We start from the raw sequence: 17,182 nt of genomic DNA, 5'->3' as shown, positions 1-17,182 counted from the left end.
TGTAGAGGCGTAGAAGTAAAAAACATAAACAGATTATGACACAATGGGCCCTGAGCAGAGACACATAAAAGCCTCCCAGGGAAGGTACAACATGTCGTTTCTCCCCACAGCGTCATACATGCGTTTGGCCTTGTTGTTGAGCTAGTTTGCTGTCTCTGTCAAGTAGTCACTCACTCTACAGCAGGAAAATTGCACTTCAAAATGAAAGCACTGTGCCGGAAATTCACTGTACTTAAAAATAAAGTGTTTTTTACAAACTTGAGATATTCGCGAGTAACTTGTGGTCATTTCAGAAGGGATCAGTAACCCACTTTTGGGCTGCAACCCACTAGTTGAGAACCACTGAGTACCCAGTGCAAGTCTTTTGGATAAACTGAGGGAATAGAAACACTCTCCTACACGGTATCATGATGGTTACTTTCTTGTAACATCTTTAAATTGAATGTTCAAGCTATTCCTTTAGTTCTGTCTTTATTAAGGACTTTTGGGGCTCAGTTATTAACGCGATGACTAAGCCCTTAGACAAGAAATGCAAGCTTAGGGCCCCCCTGAGCCCTTGGGCCAACACATTCTCACTCCGACCTTGTCACATATTAACGTTTGTCATGGACTTTCTATATCCACATATGATGTGCAAGGTACCCTGGGCGGGTTGGTTGTCGACATTCTGGGACACCGTGTCAAATTCTCACATGCATTGTCTTTTTTCACAATACACTTCCTTTCTCACAGGAAATTTAATTTTAACACAGCAAATTAACATCTTTTTTCCTTCCATAACCCACCATGGTTGGTTTAGGCAACACTAACATGTGGTTGGGTGTAAGGACAAAAAACAGGGTTTGGCTATGGAATCTTATGGGACACAAACATCGTTCTCTCAGGTGAAAGTCGATGTTTCCCCCTGACACCACTGGCCGCTGTTAAACTATAACTGCAACCGGCCACTTATCACGCTGACATTAAAGGACGCCTTTTTTCGTTGGTTTCTGACACCACAAGTCACTGCCTAATCACCCGATTTTGATGACTTCGGAATGAGACCGGGCTCCTTGGCCCCTGGGCCCTTAGCCTGGACCCGATAGGCCCATTCAGTAATACATCCATGAGTATAAAGTAGGATGTAAGTACTGTATGTAATGTAAAGAACAAGTAACTCGATTAGGTTCATTTTGTCTACTCAGTTAAAAAGTATAGAGGTTTTTCTTTTTTCAGACAAAAAGATTAGGAGATGTTTCGACTGCCCCCTCCCTGCCGCCGCTCCTCCAGAGAACATTGGGCGGCGAGGGGCGTGACCAGCCTGGCAGATTTGTCAGATTGCCAGGCCGGTCACGCCTTCAAGGAAACACCAGCTGATAAAGACATGACGCACGTCAGATGACGCTTCTGAAGACTGAAGTTGACAGTCGAAACATGTCAAGGTAAAGCAACATCTCCTGATCTCTTTGTCTGAAAAAAGAAAAACCTTTATACTAAAGAACAAGTAACTCAGAATTGTACTTAATTACAATATTTGAGTAAATGTAGCCACCTAGTTTGATGAAATTTTCATCACAGGTCTGTAGTCTGCTGTGTGCTCCGGTCAAAATGATCCCTAACTGGTCCACTGGTCAGTTATATTTCGCCTTCATTATGGTTTATATAGTTCATGCTTTTCAAAGAATTTCAACACAGCCAGATATAATTATAGTAATTCTAGGGGTGACTAGTCGTATTTGTTTCATTTTTTGACAACACAGTGACATTTTTTTATCATTTAATCTAAAACTTAGAAGAATCTGCCATTATAAAAATAAAAAAAGATGTGCATGTGATCTCATTTTAATTCAAGAAATGTACAATTTTACGGTAGTTTAAGATATGACCTTTGTGTCCTCAGTGGTATTGGTGGTAGTGGGGGCTCTGCTCCCTGGGCATGAAGGTTTTGAAGCACTAATCACCAGGAACCTGCAGATGGCGCTGATGTCAATGAAATTCTGTCAATGAACTGTGACGGAGTGGTTCTCAATTTCTTTCTGTCACGCTCCCTTCAAAAGCTGAAACGGTTCATGTCCCCCACCCCACTTTTTTTTTTTTTATCAATCATTAACCATAACTGGGAAAGCAACTAATAAAGATGATCCACGTTGAATTTCAGTGAAGCACCACCTGCAGTGGCCCCACAGTTTGAGTCCCACTGCTGTAACTTACCACATGACTAAAACAGGGGTTTAAAATGATAGTCCATACTGGTGTTGGTGAAGGTTTGATGGCTTATCTTGTGAATGAAATAATAACTATGACATTATGCATCCTCACTGTTGTCTGCCTGTCTTTGGTGTATTTTTTTTTATTCCAGCATGTCATCTGTTGCATCTTCCCATGGTACAATGAACTCTACAAAGTCAACAGTAATTTGAGTGCAGCAGCACAGGTCAGGTCATTTAGTGTCACTATGTGAGCAAAGGGGGTCATGTTTAAGTGTAAAAAAATAAAACACTGATGGTTGGTTGGCTCATGGGTTGTTGTATATAAACATTTTACAGATCAAGCAATTAATTAAGAATATTATCTGCTTATTAATTGTTAATGAAAATAATCATGAGTTGCAGCCACTTCCTGCATGGTTTAGTGCCACATATCAGAACATTTTTGCCACTCTGCTACGTTATTTGCGTATGTGCACCTTGACTGAAATGTGAGTAATTCATTTGTTATTGTGTGTGCAGTTCAAGGGCTCTGTTTACTGTTGGCTTTGACTGAAGCCTTGCTCTCTTTCCTGTCAATGAGTAGACACAACAGACTCTGTGATGAAAGGCAAAACCATCCTGCGTGCACTTTAACCCAACTTGCTAGCAGTTTTTATGCTTTTACTCTTATGTTTTACAAAAAAAATAATGTTGTAGTAAAGCAATCACTACACAGTTTGTGTCAACACTAATATTACAAAACATTTGTCACATACAAAGACCTGTGTCTGTGTGGTACAGCTGTTCTAGATGCACCTGGCAGTGAATACAGCCAGTGGAAGACAAATGAACCGGACAGGTGTTAGAAACAATCACATTTATTACAGTTGGCCAATCTCTTTATTCTTCTGTTTCTGGAGAGTCTGTTTCCTGTAAAATCATAAAAGAAGAAATTAGATTATTGTGAAGCAGGACTGCGATTCTTGTGTCATATGTTTTTTGTTTGTCTCTGTCCCACTGAACTGGGGACTTGAAACAAAAACTACATTGATATTTATGTTCATATACATGCCTGACAATATGCAGACATTAAAGGGTAACTTCAGTAAACCTGGACCATATTTCCTCATGTTTTTGTTTCTAAGTGACAATTAGGAGAAACAGTTTTTGAAATTAGTCCAGCATTGAGCAAGCTAGCGAAACAGTCAGTAATGTAACCACTCAGGGCAACTGGCACTATCAGTTTTCATCCACTAAAAGTGCTTGTTTTTGCCATTGACATGTTCAGATTATTCTAAGTGCCTGACAACATTACGGAAAGGATCCCTACAGAGACAGACCCTCCTGTTAAAGAGTAAAATCCTTTTTGTTTAACTAGAAACAGCCTTAAAAATGCTATCACTGAACCCTCCAGACTCCATTTAACTGAACTGTAATTTATGGGTGTATAGGGCCAGCATATTTTCACATCTAACGAAATGAAGTTAAGGAGTTCACTTCATCCAAACCAGAGTTGGTGATTGTTGGAACAAAGACAAAACAAGAATGTTTTTTGTGAGTTTTATTTTATTTTGTTGACTATAAATGAAGTGTGTTTTTTTTTTTTTTTTTACAATGATAAAATTATTGTTTATTTAAATGGAGTCTGGTGGGTTTGGCAGTAGCAGTGTCTGGGCTGTTTCTGGTTTAACAAAAATGATCTGACTCTTTAAAAAAAGTCTAGTTTTATATTGATCCTTTCTTCAGTTGTTAGACACATAAATTAACAATCTGAGTCTGTCAGTGGCAAAACAAGGCCTTTCAGTGGATGTAAACTGACGGTGGGTGCCCTGCATGTGAGGATGACCAAACAGATTCATTTCATTGGCAAACATTTAAAGCAACATTGGTTTGAGGTTATTTGCACTGGAGGTGGTGGTTTTGAACGGTATAAACATTAAAATGATAAATTAGTTCAGAATCTGGAAGACTAACTCAAGAGCCATTTCATAAAGTGAAACTACTCCAAAAATTAAGTAAACTATACAGCCAGCAGTGGCAGATATCATACCCTGAAGTGTTCCCAGCTTCTTATTTCTGAAAAGAAGGCATCCCCAGGGCAGGAGGTGTAGTTCACCACCTGTCTGTGGCCGTAAAGCGTGAAGTTAGTGGCCAGTCTTCCTCCATCTACTGCACATTGGACCAGACGATGGCGCAGCAGGTCGATGGCATGGCGGGATGGCAGGGTGGCAGTGTAGTTACCAATGATTGACACGCCATACCCAATGGCATTGTGCCCCCTGGTGTGTCTGCCGAGGTAGTTCCAGCCTCTGCCTTCATAGACGTAGCCATCAGAGCCAACCACAAAGCTGAGGGCACAAAGATAGTACTCAGTACTTGAACATTTACATTTCTGTTTGAGAGATACAGTGTGTTTATTATTGAGCTTTAGAAGTAGGCAGATTGTTTAGACTTTGGATTGAGCCAGGCTATCTGTTTCCCCTTACTACCAGTCTTTACGCTAAGCTAGGCTAATCACCTCCTGCCTCCAACATCAGTCTTTTCATTGAAACCAACTCTTGGCATAAAAAAAGCAAATGAGTGCATTTCCTAAGATGTCAGATTATTCCTCTAAGAGCTGGTTACCTGTATCCTATGTCGCTCCAGTTACGAACTTCCTGATGGAAACGCTGCATGGCTCTCATGTCGCGAGAGCATCTTGGGAAGGATAAACAGGGCGAGGATGGCTCGTAGGTGTGGTGAACGTAGAGGAACTTGAGAGGCAAAGACAGTGGGATAGGTGTACTCTGGTAAGCTTTTGCCCCCCACTGACAACGAGGGATGATTTGAGGGCAGTCTGAGGAGATGAAAAGAGAGGATGAAGGTTAGGATACTAAATAAGATCCAGATTTGGCTGTCGTACCTAAGACTAGGGTCTGACTGATATTGGTTCATTTCAGATGTATCAGTATCTATGTATATGTCAGCTGCTGGCTAACAAAAACTGCAGTACATAAATGTCAAAGATGATTATGATGTAGTTTGGAAGGAAGGGTGCCATTACATTGTTTCTTCCAACACAGTCTCACAGACATACATGGAATGGACATGACCTCTTAACAACACATTGTGTGGTGGGCACAAAATGTGTTAAAATTATGTGCTGGCAACACCAAAGCAATGTGTCTATTAGCAACGGTCTCATTTTCATTGTGAAGTGTTTGCAGTTTGGTTAGGGTTAGAGAACAAACATTACTTGGGTAAGTTTAGGAAAAGATCTTGATTTAAATTAAAATAACAATGTACAGAACATGGCCCAAGTGACATAAAATGACGTACTTGATGTAGTTACGAAGGTACCTGCATAAAGTACTTTGTGTAGTTACGAAAAGTGTATTAAGTCCTTATAGTAATTTAACAATGTTGAGCTTTGGTTTCACATAATGTTTCTGTTGCTGTTTCTTCACCAGAGGGGCTGACAAGCTAATTGTTCAACTGTAAAAATGCTCAAAACATATCTAGGTCTTAGGTTTCGATTTTTGCCCTTCTAGGGGTGGGGAACACTGACACATTATCTCCTTATAAAGTTGATGTACAAGCATGTTAACAAACATTTGCTTATTTAGCCTACACATCCAGCAGAAATGGGGCAACATAAGCATTATTTGGAGTTATGTTTGTATCCACCCGATGAACAAGAGCCCAATATTCTCTCTTTTTTAGTTCTGTAATATCCATCTCTTTAGCTGCTAAATGCTGCATTACATTCACCAGCTAGTCGTTAACTGCGTCTGCCTGCTGTTTTTAGCTGATCAGGTAGTGTAGCAGGTTTATCAGAGCTCTTTCGCTAATAACTGCTGCCTGCTGAAAGACACTAAAATGCTTCTTAGAGTTGAAGGGAGTCAGGTGATAATTCTCTATTTTGTTTTCATTATCAATTAATCTACCCACTATTCAATATGAACATTGATTAGGTTAATTTTCAAGAACAACATAAAACCCTCTGACAGTCATGTTTTTTGTTTAACTTCTTGCCTTACTGCAGTGATGTAGAAGTGTACTCCTTGGTGTGTCAGTACATCCTGACATCACAGTTTGAGACTGACATTACTCTTTAAGGCAGGAATACTCAACTTGCTTTGCCCCGGGGCCGCTTATGCACAATGACAGGAGGCTAGGGGCTTGTTGATAAAAATCATAATTAATATTTATCGGATAAAATTGTTAAATGATGCAAATCCCGTCACGGCAGCTCCACAAAGGTCAGGTGTATACAGGGACATTTCTGGGATTTGAGGACATTCAGGATTTCTGTTGGGTAAATAAAAAGCACTATTTTGCTGCTTTTTTTAAGCACTCTGGCACATAATTTACATTCAAAGCACAAAAAAGTCCCTGTGTGGATCAGTTTATTTCCATTGCGAATAAGGAAATGGTCAGCGGATTGCCTGGCATCTTATTGCAAGTGTAAGTTTAGTGTTACTGCTTTTTTTTTTAAATTAAAAATGTTAGTTTATTTAATATTTTTATGTCAAATAAATATATATATATATATTTTAATTTTATAATAAAATGAAAAATTTTTTTTAACATTTTTTTTTTACACTGTCAATGTTTGATATGGTATCAGGCTCAAAAATCCAGAATTGGTCATACTATCCAACACTCTCCAGACTATATATAAATAATGAGAAAGCCCATTGTACATAGGTTTCTTTAACCATCCCAAGGACCAGCCTTTGTGCCAGAGATGCAACAACTGGTTGATAAATTAACTGGCTTGTTAGCAGAAAAAATATCTGCAACAATATTGATAATGTAATATAAAAAAAATCACAGGCTCCAGCTTCTCAAATGTAAATACATTTCTGTTTTCATTCCCTTCTATGACAGTAAACTGAATATCTTTTTTGTTAAACAACAACAGGCATTTTAAAAGTAACTATTGGGTTTGGGAACTTGTGATGCACATTTTTCACAAGTTTTAGAGACCAAGTGATTAATTAAACATGGTAGTTTAATCACTGATGAAAATAGTTGCAGCCCTACTTTGCACCCAAGTGTACTTTTATTAATCACTTCATAGCTCACCCCAGTACTTGTGCACAAAAGCCTGTAATCCATCCTTCACCGCCTTCCCCAAGCCAGTGTCCAGAGCTATCCATTGTGTCTTCTCCAACTTCCACACTAGCGTTAGTGTCTCCATCACCTGGCTGTGAAGATCGAGTGGCTCCAGAATGGATCGAGAGATCTCCCTTCGCCTCGGGCTAATGTGGCTGGTTATATCATCCATACCCCGTCCCTCCTGAAGAGTAAAACTATAGTATCCTTTCAAAACTTCACTGAGGGCCTGTGGCTGTTCAGATGCAGTTAGGTTGCTGAGGTCTGTGCCCAGTATAACTCCATCCATGCCCCCATGAATGACAGCATCAGTGGCCAGTGTAGCAGGCCTAGACAGCTTGAACAACTTTGGGTGGTCCACGCTGTCCCAGCACCCGTTAGGCCCCATGCGCTTAGATGCCGGGATGTCCTGTAGGCTGAGGAAGGACAAGCCCAGCGTCCTGCCTAAGGTGAGAGGAAAGAGCCCAACAGCTGGTGTCCCCTCCATGTTGGCTTTCAGTCCTGCTTCGATCCCTCGCAGTAAGGGTGCAAGAGCCACCGTGGTGCCATCTGGAGCCAGAACCACTCCTCTTTCCTCTCCGTAATCTGTCACAATGTGGTGGATGGCCTTGTCAAAGAAGCTAAAGGACGAGGCATTGAGAATGGCTGTCTCTAGGACCTCAGCATTAGTGAGATTATATGAGGCACCCAAGAAATGAATGGTCATCTCATCGTCGTGGCCGGCGGTCCTCCGCAGGGCCCGAACCAGAGCCAGGGGGGACAGACCAGGGTTCGACTCTTCCACCTGCTGCACAGCCTGGATGAAGCTGTCCATGTTGCGCAGATGGAGACCTGACAACAAATCAGGAACAAAAGAAGTGAGGTAAGTGCAATAATGACTCTTAATAACTATTAACGAAAACTGACTACGCACATAAACTGTCAGGTTGTAGGTAGTGGGGAGAAGAGGATAAAATAGGGTGGAACAAGGTTTTAATACAACTAGTCCATACCCATTGAGTGCACAGTTGCCCACGTACAGTTTCACATGGTGTGTGTTTGGGATACAGGTCATAGGAAATTGCAGATTAAATAGTCAACTGAACCCATTAAGAAGAGCAATGTATTCACACAGAGTTTTTGTGAATTTGATAGTACGATTGCTTTATTGAAAGTACAGTAGTACCATTGCCAATAGTGGCAGAATGGTATCATTTGTCAAACGTGGGACTGACAGAATGACACACTGACAGTTTCCATGATTATGTACAGCATGCCTTACCATGACTTAGTCATACCAAAAATTAGAAAAAAACAATAACATTTGGCCACAGGGGGAGCCACAGCGATCGGTCGCATTTTAGCCATTTTTAAGCATTGTTCTGTTGTTATAGCGCCACCCAGTTGCCAATTTGAGTTACATTTCTCCAGTCACCTTGAGGCGTCCTGTTCTACATATCTACAAGTTTAGATAAGAAATTAGCTCTCTAGCGCCCCCATTTTGTTTGATGGGGTCAATAATGGAGGGGTCCCCTCAGATTATGTGTGGTCATATGCCTACAAAGTTGCGTGGTAATCGGTGAAACCCTTGAGATGTTATACACCTTTATGTGATGAGCCACGCCCTCCGCAATATTCATTGCCTTATAGAAGCTCAGTTTTAATAAGTTTTCCAACTTTTGCCAAGAGGGAACTTTAGATATTGGTCCCTAGATTATGCTCACCCAGTTTCATGCAGATCAGTCAAACTTCCTAGGAAGAGATCGATTTTAAGTGTTTCAAAAAATTCAAAATGGCGGAAAATCTATATAACCAGAAGTTATGGGTTCTTGGGGCAAATTTGTTCCTCATGAGGAGAGGCATTTCTGTGCAAAGTTTCATGTCTCTATGACATACAGGGCATGAGATATAGCCATTCAAAGTTTGCAATTTCAATGGGTTGCTACAGCGCCCCCCTTTGGCCAATTGATGTAATATTGCTTCATTCGCATCTTCCCATGACCCTCTACCACTGTGCCAAATTACACATGGATTGACCGAGTCAGTGAGGAGAAAAACGGGGAACAGACACACAGACACACCCACAGACAGAGTTTTCATCAGATAAGATCCCTGGTGTATGTGACACAGTTAATGACACTGACACTGAGAAATTCAGATCAAAGCTATGTTAGGGACAGTACGAACATTTTTGGAGGGGTCACTGGAGACACAGGAGAACCTTGCTTTTTTTTAAAAAAGCAAATCTCTCACTCATCATTTTTGTTTTCTGTGGACCCTTCCTTTCACTTTTTGCATCCTCCTCCCAGCATTTAAAAAAAGAAACAGAATTAAGTGGGTAAAATTTGTTTCACAATTAGTAACTAAAAGAGGCAAAGTATAAAAATGTTTCCAAGTCTGAACATTGATGCTTTTAAAATAAAAAAGTAAATGTTAATTACAGATGTTGCTGTGGCTTGATACGAAACCAATTACATGATGAAATTGCGATACATTTTGCAAGACGAAGCTTGTGTCAAATATAATGAAAAAAAAAATAAAATTAGAAACCCTCTCCTTCTCTCCTCCAGTAAAGGTCAGACTGCCCTCCCTTCAGCAGAAAGACAAAGACCAACAAGTCATCCAGATTAAACAACTAATGCCCTGCAAAGCAACTCATGTCAGTGTTTTCTGATCTGACCCGTCTATCAACAAAACAACATTGCTACTGCCTGTCCATCTATCGTCACATCTACACTGCAGTGGTTAATGTTTGGTTAGGTTTAAGGACAAAACCAACTTGGTTAGGTTGACGGAAAGATCGTGACTCAGTGGAAAACATTGTGGTTTGGGATAAAAAAAAAGACCTACATTGTCATGGTTACAATTACACATGCATGGATAGGGTTACAGGATGATCATGGTCTAAGTCAAAAGGAACAAGCATCAGCTCTTTTTACACAAAGATCCCACAAAACTACCATAACAAAGACCCTTAATTGCACCAGTTTTGCTTTTTTTATGCAGAAGCAAACAACCGTAGCATCATGTCGCCTCGGTGTGTGATTTTAGATAGCACGCCGGCATGCTGGATTTAAAACAGGCATGACAGGCGTGACATGTAACACAGAAGCGTCTGCCTCTAGTGACTTTTCAATGCGTGTTGGGCAACACTTTATAAACAGTAACAATGGCATAACATTGCATCAACTAACATTGGCTGTACCTGTTATATAGCAGTTCTCTCATCTTATTTTCAGAGGGTAAGGAGCACCCGCATCACACTGACTCCCCAATTTGTCGCTGTTTTTCCTTCTCTGAGTTAGCTGCTAACTGCTGATAGCTGCTTTTTAAATGTCTTGGCAGTTGGTCGCACTTATAAGATGTCACGGAAATTTCAAGCCCGCCCATCCTGCCGGCTCACAGTTTTTACACAGACGTCGATTCGACTCTGTTACTACCTCCAGAACATCTCTATCATCTCTGCCACTTTAAACAAGCAGTGTAAAAGGTGTTATTGACTGCCGACAGGAAACAGGAAACAAACAGCGCTCCAACGAGTTAAAGTTTGATATTTTGTTGATCCATCCTCCCACGCTGACTTCCTACATACATGGACTTTGTCGTTCCATAACAGCTTCACACTACTCCCTCCTTTGCTCCCGACAGACTGTCATTATTCCAACACTTCCAGAGGGTTTTGTCACTTGAATTTTTTTGGAGCCATTCGCTCAAGCACCTTATGCTGTTGTTTTTCTTTTGAGGACAGTATCAGTGAGATATAACCCTCTCACCTTCTCTAAACCAAAACCCCCATCCCGCCAATCATTTTCATACAGTCCCTTAACTTGGTGTGGTTATTGACAGCTTATTCTATAGATTAACATGAAAAGTAAGATCTCATTGATGCTTGTTGGAGGTGGTAATGTAAAAACCTAAAATTTGACCAGGCTAAGGTCCTTTCTGTTTCATTTTCAAATCTTCATTGATGGTTATAATGTAAAACATATCTTTTTCCTCCTGTACGTTTGTGTCTCTTTGATTACATGAGATTCATTTCTGGGTGTGGATATAGACCTTAGTTAATATCTGTATGTGTGATGAGTGAATCTGAAAAAAAAGGTTTGTTTGTTGATTCATAATCAGAAAATTTAGTAGGCCTTTTCAGTATTTAATAATAAAAAAAGAGGATGAGCATTATAGAAACCTGTGCTTGTCTGATTTAAAGATGACAGATTTCAGGGAGTTAGTAAATCACAACATGACAAAAATATTCCTCATCAGCATACCATAAAGAAACTATGCAGACTAATGAAGAATTCAACTCAAGCTAACACAAAAGCTGACATGTTTAGAATAACTGAACTTACCTGTCGACCTGCCATAAACAGTTAAGACGTAGGATAAAGCCAGAACAAAAAACGACAGTCCAGATAAAGTCATGTTGGATCTCCTGGCTGCTGCCTCTGAAAAAAGCAACTAAAAAAACTAAAAAACAAAAGAAATAAAAAACAAACTAAAAGGCTTTCTCCGAGCTAAACGAACAAAAGACAGACTCTCCAAAAAAGTAACCTGAGTAGCACAGTTACGCTTCCAAGCACTTCTGAGAGGAGCTGTGTAGGTGTATTTGTGTAAGTGTACGTGCATGACTGCAGTGTTGTGTCCCAATAGGTGAAGAGTACTCAGTGTACACTGATGGTTCCAAGTATTGATCCAGAAGTTAAAGTGTGTCATGAGCAAAACAAAGTCTGGGCTCCCGCAGTAGAGTTTATTACAGAAAATGATTCTCCTAATTATATTGAGTTGTGTCACTCTCGAGTCATACAGCCTCGTACAGCTTCCTCTGAATACAGAATGTCATTCAATAAACAAACTGAAGAGAAAAATAAAGCAGATATGCGGTAAATGTTTACCTTCTCATGCGATGACTGTTGTGTACTCACAAGTACCAGGAATTATTTTAGTTATGGGAAATCACAGAAACTGTTATGCTCCATTTACTTTTAATGCAGGGAAATTATGATTATGATTGTCCTGTTGTAGTTTGTATATAACAGCTTGTGGTAGTATGATGCTAAAGTTCAAGATTTTAAGTCATTAAACAATTTATAAATAAAAAGCCAAATATGAATTTGTGTTATGAAGATTAAATGAACCCACAAAGATAAATCAATTAATACTTTTCTATAACAGTGTGCAAGCCCAATGTATGGAAGCCCATTTCTACCAGTAAAGAAAAATACCTAGACATTAAAACTTTTAAATATACAGAGCCTCTAAAGTCATGTAAGGTGATATTTGTTTATTTTTTGCGCAGGAAGCGGTAACCCCCAACGGTGAAAAATTCAACCAATGTGGAAGTGCCAAAAACTACATATCCTTGAATGGCCACTTGAGGCTGGCTCCAAAACAGAGCAAAGCCCCACGGACACTCGTGTTAAAATTCCCAACCTGTTAACAGCCAGGTACAAACAACAGTTTTGGTTTCTATAGGTGATTTCAACATTCTTGGCAAAATATGGGGGATTATTTTTTTTAATAACGCACCTGCTTATATTTCATTAAGGCTCAATGTTACACATCTTTCAGAGCGGGGCAACATGACAGGCTGTTACTACAGTCTGTGAGTCAGATCCACCCCTCACTCCTCCACAGTTCCACCTTCTTGTCCAAATACGGTAACTTCTGGTTCCAAAAAAAACAGATGGTGACGGCCAAAATGTTGACCTTAAGGGCCTCTAGTTTCGCAGACTGGGCGAGGCAGAAGCACAGCGCACCTGCGCTTCGCCAACTGGGTGTGGCTAGGTGGATTTTGCAAGTTTGGCACACCGTGCGCCCTGGCGCAGCTACTCCTCTTTCCCACCTCCGTCCCTCCTACCTGCGCAAGTCGTAAAGAGGGAGGAGAGAAGGCGTGGAGTGGGTTTTACACACATCACACCAATCAAATGAGCCCCTCTCCTCGCCCTTAAATGCGCCGTGTGAAGGCGTAATGAGAGTTTACTCAATTCGCCATGGCAGAAGAGAGCAGCAGCGTCAGACGGCCAAACTTCTCCCAGGAGGAAACTGATGTTTTGGTCCGGGAGGTCCAAGCTCGCAGTGTCTGAATATACGGAACTGCGAGCAGACCTCCATGGGCTGATGATGCAAAGGTAGCCTGGGAGGAGGTCTCCACAATTGTAAATCAATGTTGTGTTTCTCTCATGCGCGCGCGCTCTCTCTTTCTCTCTCGCAGTCTCACTCTGTTTCTTTTCTTTTGACTTTTCTAAGATGACAGATGCTGAATATATACTCCCTATCTGATGCTGTGGCTGTGTGTGGTTGGCTGAGAGGGATGTGAACTCATTAGTTTGCAGCTGTGTTAATCAAATCAGGTTGGGTTTCCATTACGTGTGCCAAACGTGCCAATCGGCGCCAATCCCCTTTGATCTGACATCAGATGTGACGGGACAGTCGATATAGAGATACATTTATGTGCTGATTGCAGATAGTTGCATTGAATAGTGGTTTTTGGCTATTTATTGCATCGTTAATGTGGCTGATATTCTGGAAACCTGCCTGTGAGGTTTTGGTGACGTGTGCGCACTGTCCGCCGGTCAGCCAAACTTCTGCTACACCGGCTGCGCTCCACCTGCGCTGACAGTTGACCTGGTTTCAGCTGGCGAGCTTTTAGCGCACCTTTGGCAAAGCCTTTTGGCACGAAACTGTCACTGCTGCAAGCTGGATCTGTTGACAGTTCCCCCTGCTGCGCCGCCACACCCATCTCAGCGCACCTCGGTCTGCCAAACTACCAAACTGAGCGTGCCTCGGGTTGCGCTGCTCGAAACTAGCTCTGCGCGGGGTTTGCCACCCTGCACCGCGCCGGGAAACTAGAGGCCAAGGTGTCAAAACAGCAGCCCACACACCGATAGGTGAGGTCGCAGTAGCTACGTTCATGGTGCGCACAAGATAATTACTTGCTCCCATAAGTTGCAAAGTTTGTGGGCTTTAGTGGCTTTGTAGGAATGAAAAATGGAATGAATGATGAAAATGACAAATGAATATATTCACATTTAGTCAAAATTTTGAGATGTGAAGTCAAAATTGAGTGCTGAAATGTCTGTAAGACTGCTCAGACTGGAGTGATGGCAGTGCAACCATTTCATTTAAGAATGGTGGACTGACAAAATTGTTATTAATGAAGTTTCCTTCACACATCTGATTAATCAATGGACTATTAATCTCAGCTCTGAAGACAAAACTCTAATAAGTCATGGGATAACACTTAAAGAAGTTTTTCAGCATAAAAAATTCCGTTAGTTACATTAACGTAGTTCAGTCAGTTGACAACTTATTTTAAGAAGCCGGTCAAAACCAAAAACATTGGGCGTCGGTGGCTTAGTGGTAGAGCAGGCGCCCCATGTAAAAGGCAGTGGCCTGGGTTCAAATCCAGCCTGTGGCCCTTTGCTACATGTCACTCCCTCTCTCTCTCCCCCCTTAACACTTGTCTGTCCTATCCATTAAAGGCTGAAAATGCCCCCAAAAAATATCTTAAAAAAAAAAAATTAAAAACATTTTGGACAATTTTCAATAGTATAAAAATAAATAAGTTGGAATGTCTTAAATAAAATAATTTGACCATTACATATCACCAAAAATTTTGGATTAGTATTAAGTTAACTCAACTTAATTAAGTTTTTTGAGGTCAAAGCAAATCATATTGGTTGTACTAAAGTGAGTTTGTCACACCATAAAAGACCTATAGGATTGACTAAATATGCCAGAGTGGAAGCTACTGAAAATTGCTGGCAAAATAATACCTTAAATTATTTTAAGCTCAGCCAGTGGATTCTTAGTGCAAGAAAGGATTCTTTATTGAAGATAGTTTTTCTTGACATCTGGGAATAATAGTATTAAAATGTTTTTGTTTTCAGAAGTCAGGTGTTTAACCATAGAAGATGCTGCAACTGGAAAATTAAGTGTTAGGAAAGAAAGGGAGAGAAGATGAGTCATTTGTCCAAGAGAGGAAAAAAATGGGACTTCTCACTCTGCTTCTGTTTCTGAGCTCCACAAATGTGTGATGGCAAGGTATTATAGACCAATGGTAAAGATGAAGTCAGTTGCAAGAGATGAAATAGCTTTTTTTGCATTTATCCCTAAAACACATGAAATGACATTTGACAGTCTCACAAAACTGTTTGCATAGTTTGTCCTGATTGAATGTGACTGAAAATAATCAGAGCAAAGGCGAAATTTATTATCCATCCAATTATGTTAGGAGGTAGTCTTTTCAATGCGTGATCAGAGAAACAGAAACTGTTCGTTGTAATGTTATCCAGCACAGCAGTCCTCTGTGAATACTATCTTTTAAATTGCAGATCCTGGCAGCACTGAGTTGAAATTATAGCCTGTTGAAAAATGTTAATGCAATATGCAGCTCATTACATAAAATAACCAGTTTACACCTCTGCGAAAGGGTGCTTTTTTTTAAAAGCTTGTTATTTTGATATTAGAAATTAAGAAGTTTTAATGTGCATCTGGATCTACCATAAACCATCAATTAAAAGCCTAGTTCTAATTAAACACCTACTCCCCTCTAATAGCCCGCTGTGGCTACACATTTTGACAAATAAAGGCCTGTCTCTATTAGACGCCCAGTCTGGTTGCCAAGCCGTTCATTTTATAGAAGTTCTCTGGATGTATAAACCCGGGTTGTCGGCTACCCACTTGAGCTAACACTAGTTAACTGTTTAGATCATACATACAAATATAAATGTTTAAACTTCTGTCAATATGGAAATGCTACATGTCGTTAAATTGGTTCAGTTCATTTTACTGAAACCATGAGCACCAGAGAAGACCGTAATTAATTCATATTTACCAGCATGATGAAAAAACAAGTGGTGACTCCCTTCCTCTGAAGCTGTCATAAAGTCAGAATATGTGTCCATTCCTCGATTACTCTGTAAGTTAAAATATTTCTTAAGCCCATAAGGGTCCACAGATCAAAAATAATCCTAATTATGAATATTGTTTTAATAGGATAAAGTGGTGTTGTGTCATGTCAGATGCCGTAAAATGACATAACTCTCTCTTTCTCTGAAGTGCTGTCTCTCAGAGCTAAATCAAATGAATGATTCATAATTGATGTTATTCAAAGCCTAATTTTTATACAAGTAAAATTCATACTGGTCCAAATAAACAATTTGAAGACGCTGCATACGCAGAGCATCCTCCAACTTTTTTATCTTTATATCTTTATACTTGCAATGTGTGATATGTATATATATTTTATCTTTATAAATTTATATTTTGTAAGTGTATGATGGCACCTGAGGGTTGGGACAAAGCGCAATTTCGTTCCCATGTACTCTGTATGTGGAAATGACAATAAAGCTGAACTTGACTTGAACTTGATTGTATTTCAAGTTCCAAATATAAGCCCTTTGAGTTCAGTAATTTAAACAAATAGCCCAGGCTACTAGCTAATTGAAGTATATTAAATAAATAACCGATGTATTATGATAGAAGGTCACTCACTTTTGAGATATAATTAAACCTGGTAATACTTTTAGAAGAATTAGTTGAGTGAATATTTTTGTTGTCAGACTCATGACCCCTGAGATATGGTATAAATTTATGGTTTAAATTTATGCTGTTGAATAACCTTGACACTGCTTCATGTAGGAGATTATTTGATAAACGTTTTTGGTGACTCTTTTAGGAGTGGGCTTCCTCCAGGCCACACAGGACAGCGGCAGATATTTCAGGGCTTTTAATTCTGCAAAATACAAATGCAGCTGTTCGGCTGCACAGTAAATCACGCCTTGCAGAGGTATTGACCAATAAACGCGTTGTAAAACAGCATCTGTGCCTTGTGGCCTCGAGCACAACAGCGCTCGCGCTCAGCGCTGTGAGTCATGAGGTCACGTGGTGTCAGTCACATGACCTGAGAGAGAGGAAGAGAGCTGGAGTCAACA

The 17,182-nt window shown here is 40.3% G+C and overlaps 1 protein-coding gene across 1 annotated transcript; it reads right to left on the bottom strand.

The window, feature by feature from the left end:
* Positions 1-3,030: 3,030 nt before the first annotated feature.
* On the bottom strand, positions 3,031-11,870 carry LOC125886634 (N-acetylmuramoyl-L-alanine amidase-like). The gene is made up of 5 exons (XM_049572979.1): positions 11,597-11,870; positions 7,239-8,099; positions 4,794-5,004; positions 4,219-4,516; positions 3,031-3,098 (listed from the first exon to the last, which is right to left on the bottom strand). The coding sequence occupies exons 1-5, from the start codon at positions 11,667-11,669 to the stop codon at positions 3,069-3,071; spliced, it is 1,473 nt and encodes a 490-aa protein (XP_049428936.1). The 5' UTR covers positions 11,670-11,870; the 3' UTR covers positions 3,031-3,068.
* Between the last annotated feature and the right edge of the window lie 5,312 nt (positions 11,871-17,182).

Source organism: Epinephelus fuscoguttatus, linkage group LG3 (genome assembly GCF_011397635.1).
Source record: "Epinephelus fuscoguttatus linkage group LG3, E.fuscoguttatus.final_Chr_v1".
Classification (NCBI taxonomy): Eukaryota; Metazoa; Chordata; class Actinopteri; order Perciformes; family Serranidae; genus Epinephelus; species Epinephelus fuscoguttatus.
Note: the sequence above shows the minus strand (reverse complement) of the source record. Positions and strands in the feature narration are given on the sequence as shown.